At 49.6% G+C, this 20,814-nt stretch overlaps 1 protein-coding gene across 1 annotated transcript; it reads right to left on the bottom strand.

The window, feature by feature from the left end:
• Positions 1-1,478: 1,478 nt before the first annotated feature.
• LOC123425322 lies at positions 1,479-12,611 on the bottom strand. The gene is made up of 5 exons (XM_045109005.1): positions 12,193-12,611; positions 12,005-12,055; positions 2,414-2,547; positions 1,933-2,033; positions 1,479-1,844 (listed from the first exon to the last, which is right to left on the bottom strand). Coding segments are annotated over exons 1-5 (669 nt in total). The 5' UTR covers positions 12,574-12,611; the 3' UTR covers positions 1,479-1,842.
• Between the last annotated feature and the right edge of the window lie 8,203 nt (positions 12,612-20,814).

Genomic DNA, 20,814 nt, shown 5'->3' with positions numbered 1-20,814 from the left:
TGCTCATATGCCAGTTGAACCATTGTCCTTTCTGTGATGAATTAGAGAATATTTCTCATATGTTAATCAGCTCCTCCTCCTTAGCCTTGTCGTGGTCTGAACTACAAAGTTTTCATCCACTCAATGCTGATTCGGTCGAAGATCTCTGAGAAGAAACTTATTTCAACAAGATTCACTCTACTGTGCTTATCGCGGTCCTTTGGAATATATGGAAGCGCAGGAACTCCAAGCTCTTCTGGATGTTTTTGAGGAATTGCACATTACTGTAGCAAGATTTTTTATGATCTTACGTTGTGATCCATCAGGTATTCAAATGAAATTAAGAAAGGGCTCTTTATGGATTGCAGCACTATGTTGTATCACCTATATGTGAGATTGTAATTTTTTTCCTATTTTTTTGTTTCTACTAATCCCACTGTACATTTACCTTTGTATAGTTCTCAGTTTTATGAAGTGGTTCAGGCCGCCGTATGCGCGGTGTACTCCCTGAAAAAAGGGCGAGTGATTACTCACCCTCTCTGAACTGAATATTATGTGCTCTTGTACTACTCGAAGAAGGTAAATAGTCTTTTATGTAGTTCATTTTTCCATTTAAAAGCTAAGTTGGCCTCTTACTTCGCCCGCTGCAACGCACGGGCATTTGTACTAGTAATATAAATATACTAGATGCATACTTCCTTCGTTCCAAAATTCTTGTCTTAGGTTTGTCTAGAAATGAATGGATCAAAAAAGTTGAGATGGAAAGAGTACATGAAAAGGGGTGTTGAGATGAGCATGCACGAAACGGAAACAACTATGACCCTGTTACCACTTAGATTATATAATCCAGTTTTTATAATCTATTATGTCTCCAAACATGACAAATTATAGTGTAGATTGTAAAAATTAGATGGACAGACTATTAAAAACTCACAATCTACCCTACCCCAGTTAAAATCAGATTATGAATTGATAATAACCCATTATCCTTGTAAAGTTAAAGATAATTACATTCCTACCACCGCAATCCTCTTCTTTAAAAAAAAACAGAAAACAGACAAATCATTATGCAATATAAAACCTAGATTACAGTTTATATAATCCGACCTCCAAACATATTCACCTAAATTATTTTTATAAATCAGATTATATAATCTAGCTATCTTTATAATTCAGATTATCATAATCTATTGTGATTTCAAATAAGGCCTATGTTGAGATGGGAATGCAACCAAACACATCCGTAGTATCTCACATCTGTATAGCTGAATTTGCCGCAAAAAAGATACATCACGCGACCCCAATGTATAGCTGAATTTGGTTGGTGGCTTATTACAGGTGCAGCTTCGGTCAAATTTCGGGCGGCGGCCAGGTCTTAAGTCACGATCGAATGCCGCCAGTGCCCAGCAACGAGTCAGCCAAGAAAGTTGACCGCCTGTTGCTTGACCAGGCGGCCACAGTCACAAGTCAAAATGTCAATTGCATCTACACCAAGTTCATTTTATGCGCTGCACAATATTTTCAAACTGGAGCATCCTAAGTACACAGTGTAGACATGTTCATAATTCGAAAACCCTTTGTTACATCTTCAGTTCCTCACTACACCTCACATACCAAGAGACACATTTTATGCCAACCAAGGTGGCTTACCAACAACTGTATATCACTAAAGCGTTCACTTCCCATCCAGAAGCAGTCTTATGCGCCATTTGGCGCAACGGGGCTATCTAATTTTGCGAAAAGTGTCATAACAAATGGTTGGTCGTTTCTTCTATCGTCGGTGTTATTGGCTAGACGAATCATTTGAACTTAGCTGGCCCTGCGATGGTAATATTCCGCAAGTTTCCTCACTTGTCTACCATTCTCTGCGTGTATCAGCATATATATCAGAGATCAAGAGATGCAGCAAGTATAAGCACAGGTGTGGTAAGCATTAGCATTACGGGCACATACATTTAGTCTTCTGCCGAGTTATATTCCTCATTTGTCCTATTCCGTCTTCTACTGCTTGAACAATATTGGTAGACTTGTTCACGCCGTCTGCTACCACCTGGCTGCAAATGGTTGTTTCAGGAACAGACACAAAGGGAGATGAGCTAATGAGTTGAATAATTATCCACAGTTCTCATGCTTATGACAATTTGCATAGTTAGGCTTCTTTCAGATTTCGACTAAATATAAATATGATGTTAACTGTAAGCAACTTTACACCATTATCATATTCAGTACGTGGATTTAAAACAGAGTATGGCCTACAGAATGTGAAATTGAGGGCAGGTCAGCTGCAATTAATGTGTGCCAAATAATATAAACCTACATCAATTTACAGTGATAGTGCTATGACATAGGTAGATAAATAAATCTTTGGTTTCCTATAACCAAAAAAATTATGAACATCATATGAAACTCAGGCATACAGTTAGTTTGCGTTTACCTCAAGTCACTAAGTTCAAGGGTGAAATCACTGATTTCCATGCCAGAGAGTCTTACAGCTGTCATCGTACTCGGTAACTCATCCAGAACTGCGTCAGCCAGCAGAGTAAATGAATTTGCAGCTCTCCTCATAGCCTGTTGAATAGAACTGAGTCTGAAAACTCCATCAAACAAAAATCATACTATGGCTACGAAATATCGATTTTGCACCTCCAAATTAAGCAATTAAGTAGTACATAAAAGGGGCAAAAAGGATGTGCAGCAGCTGAAGGGTATTTTCACAGCACATAACCATCAACCTTTCATTTCCAGACACCACACATTCTCTTATTTCTGTTAGAGTATATATAATATAGTCATGTACCCCTTTGTATTTATCCCATTATATAAGGGGTTTCGTGCATATGTTCCACACCAGTACATGTATATATATCGGCCTATGGCCTCATTGGAATACTAAGTTGCATATTCCTAACATGGTATTAGAGCTTAGGTTCTTTTTTGCACGCGCAACTCGTGCTCTTCCCGATCCAATCTTCTCCGCTGCATCTTCTTCCCGAGGTCTGCTCGATTCCGTGCCCGAGTCCCACTGGAACTCGAGGTGAGGGGCGCTCGATCTCGGGCTCTCGTCATAAGGAGAGCAATCGGACCTCGCTGGATCCCGTCGTCACCAGCTCCCGATCACGTCCCGTCACCGCACAACTGGATCTCGGGACTTGCAGATCGGGACGCCTCCTCATTCGGAATCGGCGGCTCGCTCCTTCCCCGACGCCAAGCTTCGGAAGCCCTGCGCAGCTCGGCACCATCCACCCCGTCCAAGCCGCCCCGACCGCCTCCCCCCTCTGTCCACGTCACCAGGATCCGCGCTGCGCCCCGCCGGTCTGAGGGATTCGACGACTATGTGCTGCTTCCGAGGGATCCGACCGCCCCGCTGGATCCCGTCGCCACCAGCTCCCGATCCCGTCCCGTCATCGCCCCGTTGGATCCCGTCTCGTCGGATTCTGCTGGTTCTCGTGATCTCTGCTAAAAAAAGAAAAAACAATGTCTACTGCATCGGGCTATGTTGTTGTTCCTCGTTGCCCGGTGATCTTTGATGGCTCTAACTACACCGAGTTCGTTGGCTTCATGCGCATTCATATGCGTGGCATCCGCCTATGGGGCGTTCTTTCTGGCGAGGTCTGTTGTCTGCCACGTCCGGTTCCTCCTGTGGCCCCTACTCCGGCGAAGCCACCGGTTCTTCTTGCGGATGCTAATCAGGCCGCAAAGGATGCGGCTAAGCTTGCTGATGAGGCTGCTGATCGTGCTTATGATGAGAAGTTTTTGGCTTATGAGGAGGCTCTTCACACGTATCATGGTGCTCTGTCTGTTTACACCCAATGGCTTGATGATGATGCTCGTGTTGCAGCTGTTCTTACTGCTAGTGTTCTGCCTCAGTTTGCTTCTGAGTTTCTGGTCCTTCCTACTGTCTGTGAGATGTGGACCCGTCTTCGTCAGCGCTATGAGCCCTTTGGTGATGCCTTATACCTCTCTGTGGTCCATCAGGAGCATGCTCTTCAGCAGGGTGACTCTACTGTTGATGACTTCAATGCACAGAGTTCTGCTATCTAGCGCCAGCTTGATTCTCTCCGCAGTGCTGGTTGCCGTACTTGCCCCTGTTTCCAGGCTGTCCAGGACAATTTGGAGTTTCATCGCGTCTACGAGTTCCTGTCTCGGCTCCGTAAGGAGTTTGAGCCCCGACGTGCTCAGTTGTTTGCTCGTGGCCGTATTTCTCTCATGGAGGCGCTTTCTGAGATTCGTGCTGAGGAGACTCGCTTACGTGGTGCTGGTTTGCTGGAGGTTCCCTCTGTGCTCGCTGCTCGAGCTCCCACTATGTCACATGCTGCACCGACCCCTTCTCGCTCGAGTGCTCCGCCGCTCTTTCCCACTCCTCCTGGCAGCTCGGGCCGCCCCCGTCCACATTGCGGCTACTGCAATCTGGATGGTCATGTCGAGTCCCGATGCTTCCAGAAGAGGAAACACCTGCGTAAGGCACGATCATCATCTTCAAGGACTTCGTCTGCTACCTCGACATCTTCAGCCACCGCTTTGACTGAGCAGGATATTCTAAGACTTAAGCGTCTGCTCGCCGCTTCAGGTTCTTCCTCAACGGGTACTGCTGGTTCTGTGACGGATGCTTCTCGCACTGAGCAACCACCTTCTACACAGTCAGGTACATCCCCATGGGTTCTGGACTCTGGAGCTTCTTTTCATATGTCTTCTCATTCTTCCACTCTGTCCTCTCTTCGATCGCTTGATTCTCCTGTTCATGTTCTCACTGCTGATGGTACTCCCCTTTCTGTTGTTAGTAGAGGCAATCTTACCACACCATCTTATTATGTCCCTGATGTTGCTCATGTTCCTCGACTTACCATGAATCTGTTTTCTGCTTGTCAACTTGCTGATTCTGGTTGTCGCGTCATCCTTGACGTTGACTCTTGTTCTATCCAGGACCGTCGCACGCACACTTTGGTTGGGGCTGGCCCTCGCCGCCGTGATTCTCAGGGTCTTTGGGAGTTAGGCTGGCTTCATGTTCCTTCCGCTGCCACTACTATCGCCAGTTCCTCCGCTTCGGTCGCCTCCGCTACTGGTTCCTTCCAGCAGTGGCATCATCGACTTGGTCATCTTTGTGGTTCTCGTTTGTCGTCTTTAGTTTGTCGAGGTCTTCTGGGGTCTGTCTCAGGAGATGTCTCTTTAGAATGTCAGGGTTGTCGTCTTGGCAAGCAGATTCAGTTACCATATTCGCATAGTGAGTCAGTGTCTAAGCGTCCTTTTGATTTAGTCCATTCTGATGTATGGGGTCCGGCTCCCTTCGCTTCGAAAGGGGGTCATAAATACTATATCATTTTCATAGATGATTTCTCTCGTTACACATGACTTTATTTCATGACTTCTCGTAGTGAGGTGTTGTCTATTTACAAGCGTTTTGCTGCCATGGTTCACACTCAGTTCTCTTCGCCCATTCGTGTGTTCCGTGCTGACTCCGCTGGCGAGTATATTTCTAAAATATTGCGGGGTGCTCTTGCTGAGCAAGGGACTCTTTCCCAGTTCTCTTGTCCTAGTGCTCACGTCCTGGTGCTCACGCTTAGAATGGTGTGGCTGAGCGAAAGCATCGTCATCTTCTTGAGACGGCTCGTACATTGATGATTGCTGCCTCTCTCCTGCCTCATTTCTGGGCTGAGGCCGTCTCCACCTCCACCTATCAATCTACAACCTTCCGCTACTCTACAGGGTGGTGTTCCGTTTGAGCATCTTTTTAATCGTTCTCCCGATTATTCGATGCTACGCTTGTTTGGTTGTGTTTGCTATGTTCTTCTTGCCCCTCGCGAACGCACCAAACTGACCGCTCAGTCTGTTGAGTGTGTCTTCTTAGGCTACAGTGATGAGCATAAGGGCTATCGTTGTTGGGATCCTATCGGTCGTCGGATGCGTATCTCTCGGGATGTGACTTTTGATGAGTCTCGTCCCTTCTACCCACGCCCATCTTCCTCGACCTTTTCAGTGGAGGATATCTCTTTCCTCACTTTTCCTGATACACCTCTCACCCCCATCAAGCCTTTGCCTATTCGTTCCGCTCCCTCTGCTTCTCCACCTCTTGTCGATTTGCCACCACCATCTCCCACGGTCTCCTCCCCTAGCATGCCACTGGATTCTGCACCTCCATCTCCGGTGACTTCTTCGTCTTCACCCCCCCGATTCTACCTTGGTGATCCCTCCTTGCATTGTTCCATCTTTTCCTCAGTGTTACACTCGCCGTTCACGTCATGTGGATGACTCTGCGGATGTGTCGTCATCCTCGTCTCAGCCTCCCTATGGCTTGCGTTCTCGCCCTCGTCCGCCTGTTGATCGCCTTGGATTTCCCACCGTTGGTGCTCCTGTTCTTGAGCCGACTTCCTATCGTCAGGCTGTTGTTCATCCTGAATGGCAGTTTGCGATGGCAGAGGAGATTGCTGCTCTTGAATGCACTGGTACATGGGATCTTGTTTCCCTTCCCCCCGGTGTCCGTCCCATCACTTGTAAGTGGGCCTACAAGGTTAAGACTCGCTCTGATGGTTCTCTTGAGCGTTATAAAGCTCGTCTTGTGGCTCGTGGCTTTCAGCAGGAGCATGGTCGTGAATACGACGAGACTTTTGCTCCTGTGGCCCATATGACCACTATTCGTAGACTTCTTGCCGTGGCCTCTGTATGCCACTGGTCTGTATCTCAGCTTGATGTTAAGAATGCCTTTCTTAATGGTGAGCTGCGTGAGGAGGTGTACATGCAGCCACCACCTGGGTATTCTGTTCCTGATGGCATGGTATGTCGTCTTCGTCGCTCTCTCTATGGCCTTAAGCAAGCCCCCCGCGCCTGGTTTGAGCGATTTGCCTATGTGGTAACTGTTGCTGGTTTTTCAACCAGTGCTCATGATCCAGCATTATTTGTCCACCTTTCTCCTCGTGGTCGGACTCTTCTTCTTCTCTATGTTGATGACATGATCATCACTGGTGATGACCCCGATTATATTGCCTTTGTAAAGGCCCGTCTTAGTGAGCAGTTTCTTATGTCTGATCTTGGACCTCTTCGCTACTTTCTTGGGATTGAAGTCTCTTCTACCTCTGATGGCTTTTTATATCCCAGGAAAAGTATACCCAGGATCTTCTTGCTCGTGTTGCTCTTACTGACGAGCGCATTGTTGAGACTCCCATGGAGCTCAATGTTCACCTTCATGATACTGATGGTGATCCCCTGCCTGACCCGACGCGTTAACGTCATCTTATTGGCAGTCTTGTCTATCTAGCTGTCACTCGTCCGGATATCTCTTATCTGGTTCATATTCTAAGTCAGTTCGTCTCCGCTCCCACCTCGGTTCACTATAGTCACCTCCTTCGTGTTCTCCGATATCTTCGGGGCACGATCTCTCACCGTCTATTCTTTCCTCGCTCCAGTTCTTTACAGCTTCAGGCCTATTCGGATGCTACGTGGGCTAGTGATCCTTCAGATCGCCGTTCACTTTCTGCTTACTGTGTTTTTCTTGGTGGTTCTCTCATTGCCTGGAAGACGAAGAAACAGACCGCAGTTTCCCGTTCGAGTGCAGAGGCTGAGTTGCGAGCGATGGCTCTTTTGACGGCAGAGGTGACTTGGTTACAGTGGTTGCTTCAGGATTTTGATGTTTCTGTCACTACACCGACTCTGCTCTTATCTGACAGTACAGGTGCTATTAGCATTACGCGCGATCCTGTGAAGCATGAGCTCACCAAGCATATTGGTGTTGATGCTTTCTATGTGCGCGCTGGTGTGCAAGATCAGGTTATTGCTCTTCAGTGTGTGCCTTCCGAGTTACAGTTGGCGGATTTCCTGACGAAGGCCCAGACTAGAGCGCAACATGGCTTGTATCTCTCCAAACTCATTGTTGTTCATCCACCATGAGTTTGAGGGAGGGGTGTTAGAGTATATATAATATAGTCATGTACCCCTTTGTATTTATCCCATTATATAAGGGGTTTCCTGCATATGTTCCACACCTGTACATGTATATATATCGGCCTATGGCCTCATTGGAATACTAAGTTGCATATTCCTAACAATTTCAATCTTCTGCAATCAGCTCCTCAACTCTCATAACTTTTTTTCTTTTCCATGACCCACTATCGATAAATAACCATTGCTTCTCCTAACTCGTGCACACTTAACATAGATTGCCACAAAGTATAGAAGTAGACACAGCATATTATAAACATTGGTTTTTATGACTAACGAGATGCCACAATATTAGCAGCTTCAAAACAAAGATAATATGTTAACACTGGCAGTTGAAATATATACATGGAGTTCCATGTGGGTCCAGTCATGAGCTCCAGACTTTCAGTTAAAGAGAGAAGGGTGTTGTCAGGTAAGCCCGAAAAATAGATTTGTGGGAACCCTTGGGTCGGAGCGTTAGCCCGTCCGAGGGACGAGATGCGCCTTTGTCTCCACAACCCAACTCCCCCGCACTTCCAACCCTGGGTGGGGGGATTCACGACGTCTTGGTGATGTCCTCCTCGAAGGTCCTCGTGGGTGACGTCTGGTAGTGTAGACCCAAGGGCAACTCTAACTCTAGCTAGAGTCCAAGGACCACACTAGCTATCACCGGGTTTGAAGGAAACCCTAGAATTTGTCTAGATCAAAGGCAACTCCAACACTAGGCTTATCTGAAGGCAACTCTAGCACTAGGCTAATCGAAAGGCAACTCTAGCACTTGTCTAGTCTCAAGGCAAGTGTGACAGGGTTCAAAGGGGTAGCGCCCCTCGCGACAGTCCCTCATGAGTTCGGGCAGCGCCCGTAACCTCATCACCGTGTGGATCCATGCTCCAACCCAACCGGGTGAAGGTCTGATGTTCGCAACACCGGCCGCAGCGCCTCGCTCTGCTTCATGCCCGGCCAAGGAGAGCCGGTTGCGCCTATTTGCCATGTTCCACACCTTGTCATGCCAAGTCGGTCCTGCCACTCTGCCTGCTCAAGATTTGACCACGTTTGGGTGACTGCGGCTTCTTCTAGCGTGCCCAATTAATTCCTACGCGGCTGAGGTTGCTCGGACACTCTGATCTGGTCTTGTTTCACTCCCCCGTGCTCGGTCCCAAGCTTGGACGCTTCTCCCAAACACAAAGGGCGTGTTTGGTTGACCGCATAACATCCAGCCAGGCTGTGGAGGACCAAATTTTGCCTGTTTGGATACATGCGCGGACGGCTGGGTCTGCATAGCACTCTCCTCAAAGCAGGCCAGAGCTTGGTTCTAGAGGAATGGTCGAATCGACGGTTTCCAGCAAGCCAGGCCCAAGCAAGCAGGGAGGGTACGTGGTTGCACGCGCCAGGACAAGCGGGAGATGGCGCGTTGTTTCCTGAAAGCGCGCCATAAATCCCCTCGCTCCTCTCACCGCTCAATCTCCCCTGTCTCGACTGTCACTCACTCTCACCGGTAGTGTGGCGAGCATCAACGAAGGGAAGATCTGGATGGCGAGCAACGACAACGGGAAATCTAGACGACCACCATCCACAAGCGCTTCATCACCACTTCGTCAATGGGTGTAAGCCATTCCCTACCCGATTTAGGCTTCGATAGGGCTCTATTTAACTGTCCATTTACGGTTTGATTTAGGGTTAGATTTGGGGCGAAGATCAGTTCCCCTTTGGGTAGATCAGTGTGATTTGGGGGTACATCAGTTCGATTTGGTGGCAGATCGATGTGATTTTCATTGTTGTGCAGTCCATGTACTAGTGTGATCGTTGGTACGACGGTTGGTTTTACACATTGCAGTTCTGATCCTTGTACCAGCTCTCCCCTTCTACATGAGCGCATGCAGGGAAGATCACCACCAATTCACCATTGTACTTTGGGTCCATGTGTAATATGTTTATGTTCTTTATTGCAGTGCTCTGCCAGTAAGTTGGTCCTTAACAATGCAGCTCCAAGGGCAAGGAGGTAGCAGAAGGTACCGCCTCCAAGAGACGTAGGGGGAGGCCGACGAATGTTGGCCACTTCCGTGAGGAGGTAGCTACAACCCATTGCAAGGTGCTCTTAGCACCGGGTTGGATTTACTTCCCATCCCCTATGCCTTCCGAGAGCACCTGCCCTCCATCCCAAGGGAGATCACTCTCAAAACAAAGACTGGATGGTGAGGCTCCGCAATGTCAATGGGAGGGTTGCCATAGATAAAGGGTGGCCCAACTTCGCCATAGCTTACCAGCTACAGATCGGGTATTTCCACACCTGCAAAGTCCTGACCCCTAATGCTTTCAAGTTCTCTGTGTTCGACCATTCATGTGCAGAGGTAGTGATCAAGTGCGCTCTGCATGACCCAGCACTTGCCAGGGTCAAAGAGTGAGGGCTTTGTAATCTCGTCATCGTTAGTGTCAAGGTCCTTAACTTGTATTATGTGTATGACTGTGTGTTGCACTTGCCACTGTTTGTTCAATGTGGTTAAATCTATGTTCGTTGCTATTATGACTATGACTGTGTGTGCTCGTAACGTCACCACTAGAAGAATAGGTTACCACACCGCATGTCTTGCACAACATGGTTCACGGCCTGTATTTGTTCAGTCAGGCTCTACAGGGCCACAAGTGCAAGGGGCCCAAAATCGATGCGAGGGACCAAACACGGCCAAAGTGAGGAAGAAAGTGCCCCCCCCCCCCCCCGCGCCTCTTTCAAGTGAAGAAGGACATCTACTTATAGGGAAATAGTTTGGGAAATCACATGGCATGCCATTAGGGTACCTACATTTGTGCCCACAGCTTTCTTAACATGGTGGAGTGGTATAGGAATATTACTAAGACATCTAGCATATTCCTTTTTTTCCAGAATAAGCATAGCATGTGTCTCATCCATTAAAGAAAAAGAGGCAAGGAAGCCAGGTACAACGCATTTTATCCATTACAACGCTAATCTCAGGATTAGCAACCGCACCCACTATGCCCACCACGAAATGCCTCGCTCGGTCCAACCTCAAGAAGACGAGGCAAAACAGGGAGCAACCAGACCGCGTCATGACCGAAGCTAGAGACCTTTGCAACAACCATGACTCCCAGACAGTTTAGACCAGCATACCCTTCACCTATGCGCCTAGAAGGAGTTAGCGAATTGACGACGGGGCCTGGCCGGACCCGAAGAAAGCATCATCGAGGAAGCCCACGCCCTGAGCAGCACCACCATGGGGATTCCATGAGCAACCTGGACAGCGCCTCAAAGGAGGGGGGCGACACCATGGCACCGGCGTTGCCGCCACCTAGTCCAAAGAGCCGGATCTAGGGTTTCCCCTGGTGCACGAGGAAGGGAGTTGTGGCCGGGGCCATGACAGCACCTCCAAGGAGGGGACGACACCCGCAGCCGTCACCGGCGTCAGACTCCGCTACGTGTGGCAAGAGTTTTCGCCCAAGCCCATGACCACAACTCAAAGTCTACCGAAGCTAGAGCGAACCGGAGTATCGCATCCCACACATCTCGCTGCCCTGGGAAATATCAGGTGCCCCCATCCTTGGGTTTCTCCCCATGCTCCAATTTCAAAAAATCAATTTTTAATGTATCAAAAATTCTGGGGAAAATGTGAATGTTCACAAGGAATGTGACTACAACCCCTAAAAGATTCAGGTCCAACCCCGAAATGCACATTGAGAAACAAAAATGTGAAATCTAGCATGAATAGTGTAAAAAAAGAAAAAAAAAGTAACATTGACACTCATCTGAATTTGTCTTTTTTGTTTCTCGGTGTGGATTTCGAGTTTGGACCTGAAATTTTTAGGGGTTGTAGTCACATTCCTTGTAAACATTCACATTTGTTTGAATTTTTGAAACATTTAAGATTGGCCTTTTGAAATTGGAGCATGGGGAGCACCTGATATTTCCCCTGCCTAATTATGTATAATCAGGTGGGGTGTTACTTTCTCTCAAATCCTCCCTACGGGTTTGGGATTATAAATCAACTTCCATGCCTAATTTTGTATACTAAAGTCCCACCTGTAAACTCCATTCCCTTTCTCGAGACAACCAAGCGAGACCTCCATAGTAACATCAACTCGGAATTGCATTGTGAGAAACCAGACTTACGAGCATCGTAGGAATCGCCACCGCTACCATGCTGGTGAAGGCAATGGATGTCTGGAGAAGGCAACAAAAGATGGGGGAAATAAGAAGAGACACTCCGTGACCTCAAGATTGCAGCAATACGGAAGGATTAATCTTTTTAAAACTCAAATGGAAGCTGAATCTTGATGGCAAAAGACTCGGTGCCTCACCGTGACGGCGACGAAGGTCAGGAGGAAGAACACCGGGTCCCCGAGACCAGCGCGGACCGCAAGGTGATGGGGCGGAGGGCCCGCGGGGTCCCCGGCGCCAACGCTCTCCACGTATCCCTCCGCCCCTTCTCGCGCCTCACGCGCGTCATGCTCCGCCGCTCCATTCTCCTCCTCCTCCCCCAGTAACGCCGCCGCCGTCTCACTTTTGGCTTGGGAAGCGCTGGAGAGGCGTTTCTCGGTGAGAGGACGTGGTGGGTGTGGAACACGCGGGGAGGCGAGGGGAGGGGGCGCGCGGCAGCGAGTTGGTGGCACCAAGACGGGGCGGAGGAGGCGGGGAGGCGGCAGGCGGAGGAGGCCGTGGAACTGGTGCGCTGCCGCCATACGGGGATGCCTTTGCTGCCCGCAAACCCGTCCAGCGAGTAGGAGCGGGGCGCGCTAAAAAAAATAGTTACAGCGTTGAAATGTTTTTTTTTTCGAGCGGCAACGCTTCCGTTTCAGCATGGGCTGTAAAATAGAACGTGGTGTTGCCATTTCAGCAGGTGCTACAAATTCAAAACGTCCGCGTCAAGTACAAACATAATTTTTATTTTTTAAAAATAAAAACACAATAATAAAATTAACAATAGAAAGTTCATATCTTTTATTACCATAGTTCAAGTCCGAACGAAAATAATAAATTACATAGATAAAATAGATACATAAAAATTAGATAAACTAGATAGATAAAATCTAGATAAACTAGATATAGATAAAGTAAAACTAGATAAACTACTACTCTTCATCGCTTTCCTTGCTGGTGTAGTTCGACATGAGGAAGACGTCATCTCAGTAATTATCGTTGTCGCTCCATGTCGACGTCTCCTTCATGTCGCACTGCGCTAGCGCTGCAGCCTTCCGCTCACGTCTTTCTGCCCGCTCCGCGGCTCACATCGCCCTCTACCGTGCCCAGAACTCACACTCGTCGATGACGTCCTGTGGGAAGCGCTGGCGTTGCGCCTCCATGGTCTGCTCGTCCTTCTCGGCGATGAGGAGGCGGCAATCCTACATTGCCTGGATGCGACGATCCCACCTCGCCTGGATGCGGCGGTCCTCCCCAGTGATTACCCCGGGGGAGGCGCGCAGGTCTGCGCCTCCTCGTGCTTTCGGACGGTCGGAAAGTTCATCTGCGCCCGCGCCCTCGAGAGCCGCCGCGCGAGTGGCCACCTCGACGGTGTCAAAAGTGCCGAGCCCGAGGCGAATGTCTCCGGAGTGTATCCCCGCATAGAAAACGCCGGAGGGGCGGGCGCGGACGCCGCGGAAGTCGGGGCTGCTCCGGGGACGGTGCAGCGAAGGCGAGAAAAAAGTCGACGGAGGTGGCTGTTTGTAGGCGCCCGCGCACGATTTATAAAACGGTGCGTTGTACGCCGCGCGTGAAAACTACCGCGGAGTGCCGCTTTTTCGCACGCGCGCCATTTTATTTAGCGCACGCGTTTTGCCAGCAAGCGCACCAAACACCCCCCCCCCCCCCGCGCGCAAAGTGCATCTTCTTCTGCGCGCGTCATATTTACCGCGTGGGTTGGAGATGCTATAAGAGCATCTATAGCCGACATAGCAAATACGACGCACTAAAAATCTGTGGATGCACCCAATCAGTCATCTAGGACAAGTTTGGTTGCGGCTCCTATTTGATGCTCGCGTGCGTTCAGGAGACGAGGCTTCGTTGAAGTTCTGTAGCTGCTTCGCGTGACCGTCTGGCCCACTTCGCGAGTTAAAGCAGTGCCACGCAAGCCGGTTTTGAGAACCTTCTAGAAGGTTCCTTAACACACCCATCCAGAACTACAACCAGATGCAGCACATCTTCTCCTTCGGCCTGGCAACTAGCAAGCATGCCATGGTCTCCAGTGAGACTCTCGGTTCTCCTTCATCGTGACAACAACCGAACATCCCAGGCACCCCAGACACAGAGATAGTGCTTGATGGCCCTCAGAAGGCATTTGAGCATATCCATGTGCTCGATAGGAAGAGGAAGATGGGCGGCCTGATGGACGAGGAGATCAGCGTCTTCACCAGTATGACTGAGGTCGTGAAGGAGGTGGAAACCGCCATTAGGGACAGCAAGACCCTTGACATCCACCCTGACATGTACAACGCTGTGATGGAGCAATGTGGCTTCAATGATGAGGCTCTGATGGCATGTCTAGGCCACTTGTTGGACAACAAGGCCCAAGGTGTTGGGTTTGTTGCCATGGCAGACGCCCACAGGGTGCTCTGCTCAGGAGCTGGATGGGCAAGCACTACTACTAGACCTTATTGGTGGTTACCGCGTGCATTATCCTGGATGGCAATGGCGACGACGATGATGACATATATTTTGCATAGCTACTGCTTGAAAACTATTTTATGGTATGTATATTTTGTTGAGGTGGTATATACTAACCCCTCATGATGATCGTGAACTTGCGGTGGTAGGATGACGCCCTCTTTTGGATGTGGTGGTAGGTTGACACGAAGGTAGTGCTACGTTAGAACTTGCTATGCCATATGATCATGCATGCTTACTACTTCTACTACATTGCTTGCTCTTTGATTGTTTTTTTCCTTGCTGCTTGAACTACTCCTCTTCTGCACAGCTAGGACAAATGGTATGCGGTGTTCGTCGGGAAGTTACATGGGGTTTACAGCTCCTGGAAAGATTGCAGTGAACAAGCTGTCTTTGTCAGCAACAACATCCATAGAGGGTTTAAGACTAGGCATGCGGCAGAAGAAGCTTACGCCAACTATATGAGAAAGCACACAGTTGGAGTGGTTGAAGTTGGCAACACTCTGTCGGATTCAGGGCTCCGCAGACCCAGGAAGGTTTGAACTTTGGGGTGCGCTCGCCATCCTACCCTGTTCTACCTCTCAACTTCACTGTGACTCTCCGTTGGCTCGAGCTAAGGGAAGCGAACAAGAACACATGAGCAGTTTACCCAGGTTCGGGCCACCTTGCGGTGTAAAACCCTACTCCTGCTTGTCTGGATTGCCCTAGTGGAGATGATGGGATCCTTGCTACGGAGGTCGGGCTTATCTTTTATATTGGACTTGGTCCTCTTCCCCCGAAACACTCGGCGGGAAGGGTTGCCACAACGACCAGTTTGAAAGGGGACAAGGCTGCAGTCCACCATGACAAAAGGGGTCTTCACCCGCCAAAGCTCTTCGTCGTGATGCACCTGTGGGATCGGGGGTGACCTCCGTCCTGCCAAGCCCCCATCCTTGGTCCTCTTGCACCAAACGGGAAACCCTTGAGGGTTGTTTTGGGAGCCCGCCAGCTGGCCCTACTTCCTTAGCACAAAAGTGGAAAGCCTCCATGTTCGTGCATGTTGGCACCGCTCTTGCGTTGCCTGCACAGCCTGCGTCACCCACGTGGAGGCACAGGGGCATGAGACCCTGCCTAGTTTCCCTTGACGATCTCGCCCCGCGAGAGCCTCGGGGGTGGCCTCAGGACGCGTTCTTGTAGCGGACGGACTCTCGCGGTCCTTAGCGACGATCCTCTCGTGCTTACCTCGCCAAGCGGGACCCTCGCGAGGGTCTTCCTTGCTAGGCTTGCCAATGGGCCGAACCAGGCATGTGTAGCGCGTTGCGCCTGGGGCCACAGGCCGACGAGCCTGGGCACCCCCGGTCCTAGGGGCTGACAGTAATCCCTGGACCCGTGTCGTGCACGACTCCACTCGATGGGAGGGGCGAAGCGACGCGGGCCCAAACCGCTTGCGGGTTAGGCTCGACGCATGGCGCCCAGCAGGTCGTGGGGCTCTTCTCCTTCCTACAATGCTTCGGAACCGCCCCGAGTGAGTTGGCGTAAAGCCTGCACGCAACGTCGTCCATCATCGCTCTCTTGACCAACGCCACCCACTTGCGCCTTCCTTTCTGTGTAAGATTTCTTCTGGGCCCGCGGCACACGCAGAGCGACTTGTTGGGGGAACGAGACAACGCGAGCAATAACCATCCGTGGGGTAGTTATGGCATGTGGCACATGATGGAGTGCATGTCGCCTCCACTTCCCACGATGCCTCGTGGACTGTGGTCTCGCATATAAAACCACAATGCCCGTGGGGCAGAGCTGCCATCACACTGCTTCCTTCTGCCTTCCTCCTGTGTTGCTTCGCCATTCTTGTGCAAACGCCCCTTCTTCCTCCTTTTTCTCCTCCATGGCGACCAGGAGGGATGCCTGAAGCGCTGAGGCGCGCGCGGGGTGATACCTCTCTGTTGTATCTACTTTTCCAAACTCTTTTGCCCTTGTTTTGGTCTCTAATTTGCATGATTTGAATGGGACTAACCCGGACTGACGTTGTTTTCAGCAGAATTGCCATGGTGTTGTTTTTGCGCAGAAATAAAAGTTCTCGGAATGACCTGGAAATCTGCGAGGATTTTTTGTGGAATATATAAAAAAATACTGGCGCAAGAATCAACTGGAGGGACGGAGCCAGGAGCTCACAAGCCCACCAGGCCCGCCCCCCCTGGCCGGGCCTGGCAGGCTTGTGAGCCCCTCGAAGCTCCGCCGCCCCCAATTCCAGCTCTATATATCCTCTTTCGTCCGGAAAAAAGTCAAGGAGAAGAGTTCATCATGTTTTACGATACGGAGGCGCCGCCACCTCGTGTTCTTCCTCCGGAGGGCAGATCTGGAGTCCGTTTTGGGCTCCGGAGAGGGGAGATCGTCGCCATCGTCATAATCAACCTTCCTTCATCGCCAATTCCATGATGCTCTTCACCATTCGTGAGTAATCTCATCGTAGGCTTGCTGGACGGTGCTGGGTTGGATGAGATCTATCATGTAATCGAGTTAGTTTTGACGGGGATTGATCCCTAGTATCCACCATGTTCTGAGATTGATGTTGCTACTACTTTGCCATGCTTAATGCATGTCGCTAGGGCCCGAGTGCCATGATTTTAGAACTGAACCTATTATGTTGTCGCCAATATATGTGTGTTTTAGATCCTATCTTGTAAGTTGTAGTCACCTACTATGTGTTATGACCCGGCAACCCCGGAGTGACAATAGCCGGAACCACTCCCGCAGATGACCATAGTATGAGGAGTTCATGGTATTCACCAAGTGTTAATGCGTTGGTCCGGTTCTTTATTAAAAGGAGAACCTTAATATCCCGTAGTTTCCATTAGGACCCCGCTGCCACGGGAGGGATGGACAATAGATGTCATGCAAGTTCTTTTCCCTAAGCACGTATGACTACATACAGAATACATGCCTACATTAGATTGACGAACTCGAGCTAGTTACATATCTCTCCGTGTTATAACTGTTACATGATGAATAGCATCTGGCATAATCATCCATCACCGATCCAATGCCTATGAGTTTTTCCTAATGGTCCTTGCTACGTTACTTTGCTGCTACTGCTGTCACTGCTGCTGTTGTTACTCTGTAGCTACTACTGTTACTTGTTGGAAATATGCCCTACAGGCAATAATAAAATGGTTATTATCATATTTCCTTGTTCATGATAATCGTCTATTGTTCATGCTATAATTGTATTAACAGGAAACAGTAATACATGTGTGAATAAATAGATCACAATGTGTCCCTAGCAAGCCTCTAGTTGGCTAGCTCGTTGATCAATAGATGATCATGGTTTCCTGATCATGGGCATTAGATTTCATTGATAACGGGATCACATCATTGGGAGAATGATGTGATGGACAAGACCCAATCCTAAGCATAGCACTAGAATGTATTGTTCATATGCTAAAGCTTTTCTAATGTCAAGTGTCTTTTCCTTCGACCGTGAGATTGTGCAACTCCCGGATACCGTAGGAGTGCTTTGGGTGTATCAAACGTCACAACGTAACTGGGTGACTATAAAGGTGCACTACGGGTACCTCTGAAAGTGTATGTTGGGTTGGTACAAATCGAGATCGGGATTTGTCACTCCGCATGACGGAGAGGTATCTCTGGTCCCACTCGGTAGAACATCATCATGAGCTCAATGTGACTAAGGAGTTAGTCACACGATGACGTGCTACGGAACGAGTAAAGAGACTTACCGGTAACGAGATTGAACAAGGTATAGGTATACCGACGACCGAATCTCGGGCAAGTTCTATATCGACAGACAAAGAGAATTGTATACGAGATTGATTGAATCCTTGACATCGTGGTTCATCTGATGAGATCATCGTGCAGCAAGTGGGAGCCACCATGGGTATCCAGACCCCGCTGATGGTTATTGGCCGAAGAGGTGTCTCGGTTATGTCTGCCTGTCTCCCGAACCCGTAGGGTCTACACACTTAAGGTTCGATGACGCTAGGGTTATAGGGAATTGTTATACGAGGTTACCGAAGGATGTTCGGAGTCCCGGATGAGATCCCGGACGTCACGAGGAGCTCCGGAATGGTCCGGAGGTAAATATTGATATATAGGATGGATGGTTTTGGATGCCGGAAATGTTTCGGGCACAACCGGCAAAGTGTCGGGACTACCGGAAGGGTTCCGGAGGCCCACCGGGAGGGGCCACAAGCCCCGGAGGGTTACATGGGCCAAGTGCGGGAGGGAACCAGCCCCTAGGTGGGCTGCTGCGCCCCCCACACCCAGCCTATGCGCATCAGAGAGGGAGGGAGGGGAAACCCTAGGCGGAGGGGAGACCCAAGGCCCACCTAGGGCGCCACCCCCCTTTCCCTGCCCTGGCCGCCGCCCCCTCCCCCATCTGGGCTGCCGCACCACCTAGGGTGGGAACCCTAGGGGTGGCGCACCCCCTCCCCACCTCCTATAAATAGTGGGGGGGGGTTGGGGCTGTTGGACACACGGTTTTCCCTCTCCCTCGGCGCAGCCCTGCCCCCCTTCTTCCTCCTCTCGCACGGTGCTTGGCGAAGCCCTGCCGGGAGACCTCGTCTCTCCATCGACACCACGCTGTCGTGCTGCTGGAGATCTTCCCCAACCTCTCCCTCCTCCTTGTTGTATCAAGGCGTGGGAGACGTCACCGGGCTGCACGTGTGTTGAACACGGAGGTGCCGTGGTTCGGCACTAGATCGGAATCACACCGCGATCTAAATCGCCATGAGTACGACTCCATCAACCGCGTTCTAGCAATGCTTCCGCTTAGCGATCTTCAAAGGTATGAAGATGCACTCACCCCTCTCTCGTTGCTGGTCTCTCCATAGGAAGATCTGAATATGCGTAGATTTTTTTTTGAATTTATGCTACGTTACCCAACAGTGGCATCCGAGCCAGGTTTTCTATGCATAGATTCTATGCACGAGTAGAACACAAAAGGTTGTGGGCGATGATTTGTCAATTGCTTGTCGCTACTAGTCTTATTCTTTTCTGGCGGTATTGTGGGATGAAGCGGCCCGGACCGACATTACACGTACGCTTACGTGAGACTGGTTCCACCGACAGACATGCACACCATGCATAAAGGTGGCTAGCGGGTGTCTGTCTCTCCTACTCTAGTCGGATTGGATTTGATGAAAAGGGTCCTTATGAAGGGTAAATAGCTTTGGCATATCATCGTTGTGGCTATCACGTAGGTAAGAAAGCGTTCTTGCTAGAAACCCAAATCAGCCACGTAAAACTTGCAACAACAATTAGAGGACGTCTAACTTGTTTTTGCAGGGTTTGACATGTGATGTGATATGGCCAAAGTTGTGATGTTGCATGTATGATGTATGAGATGATCATGTTATTGTAATAGGTTTCACGACTTGCATGTCGATGAGTATGACAACCGGCAGGAGCCATAGGAGTTGTCTTAATTTATTGTATGAGATGCAACGCCATGTGCTTACTACTTTTACTTCATTGCTAACGGTTAGCTATAGTAGTAGTGATAGTAGTAGTTGGCGTGACAACTTCACGGAGACACGATGATGGAGATCATGATGATGGAGATCATGGTGTCACGCCGGTGACAATGATCATGCGATGCCTGAAGATGGAGATTGAAAGAGCAAAGATGATAATGGCCATATCATGTCACTATATGATTGCACTGTGATGTTTATCATGTTTTTCATCTTATTGCTTAGAACGACGTGTTGGGGAACGTCGCATGGGAAACAAAAATTTTCCTACGCGCACGAAGACCTATCATGGTGATGTCCATCTACGAGAGGGGATATTTGATATACGTACCCTTGTAGATCGCACAGCAGAAGCGTTAGTGAACGCGGTTGATGTAGTGGAACGTCCTCACATCCCTTGATCCGCCCCGCGAACCGTCCCGCGATCAGTCCCACGATCTAGTGCCGAACGGACGACACCTCCGCGTTCAGCACACGTACAGCTCGACGATGATCTCGGCCTTCTTGATCCAGCAAGAGAGACGGAGAGGTAGATGAGTTCTCCGGCGGCATGACGGTGCTCCGGAGGTTTGGTGGTGATCTAATCTCAGCAGGGCTCCGCTCGAGCTCCGCGGAAACGCGATCTAGAGGTAAAACCGTGCAGATATGTGGTCGGGCTGCCGTGGCAAAGTTGTGTCAAATCAGCCCTAAAACCTTCGTATATATAGGGGGAAGAGGGGGAGCCTTGCCTTGGGGTCCAAGGACCCCCAAGGAGTTCGGCCGAGCCAAGGGGGGCAACCCTCCCCTTCCAAACCAAGTCCAACTAGGTTTGGAAGGAGGAGTCCTTCCCCCTTTTCCCACCTCCTCTTTTTT

The sequence above is a fragment of the Hordeum vulgare genome, chromosome 2H (assembly GCF_904849725.1).
Source record: "Hordeum vulgare subsp. vulgare chromosome 2H, MorexV3_pseudomolecules_assembly, whole genome shotgun sequence".
In the NCBI taxonomy this organism is placed as follows: Eukaryota; Viridiplantae; Streptophyta; class Magnoliopsida; order Poales; family Poaceae; genus Hordeum; species Hordeum vulgare.
This window is presented reverse-complemented; position numbering and strand designations above follow the sequence as displayed.

What these genes read in the sequence shown, in the direction of transcription:
- LOC123425322 (XM_045109005.1), bottom strand. Translation starts at nt 12,573, where the DNA reads ATGGCGGCAGCGCACCAGTTCCACGGCCTCCTCCGCCTGCCGCCTCCC. An exon ending in TGACCTTCGTCGCCGTCACG is followed by an intron (nt 12,056 to 12,192) that starts GTGAGGCACCGA and finishes TGCCTTCTCCAG; the next exon opens with ACATCCATTGCCTTCACCAG. An exon ending in TGGCGATTCCTACGATGCTC is followed by an intron (nt 2,548 to 12,004) that starts GTAAGTCTGGTT and finishes TCTATTCAACAG; the next exon opens with GCTATGAGGAGAGCTGCAAA.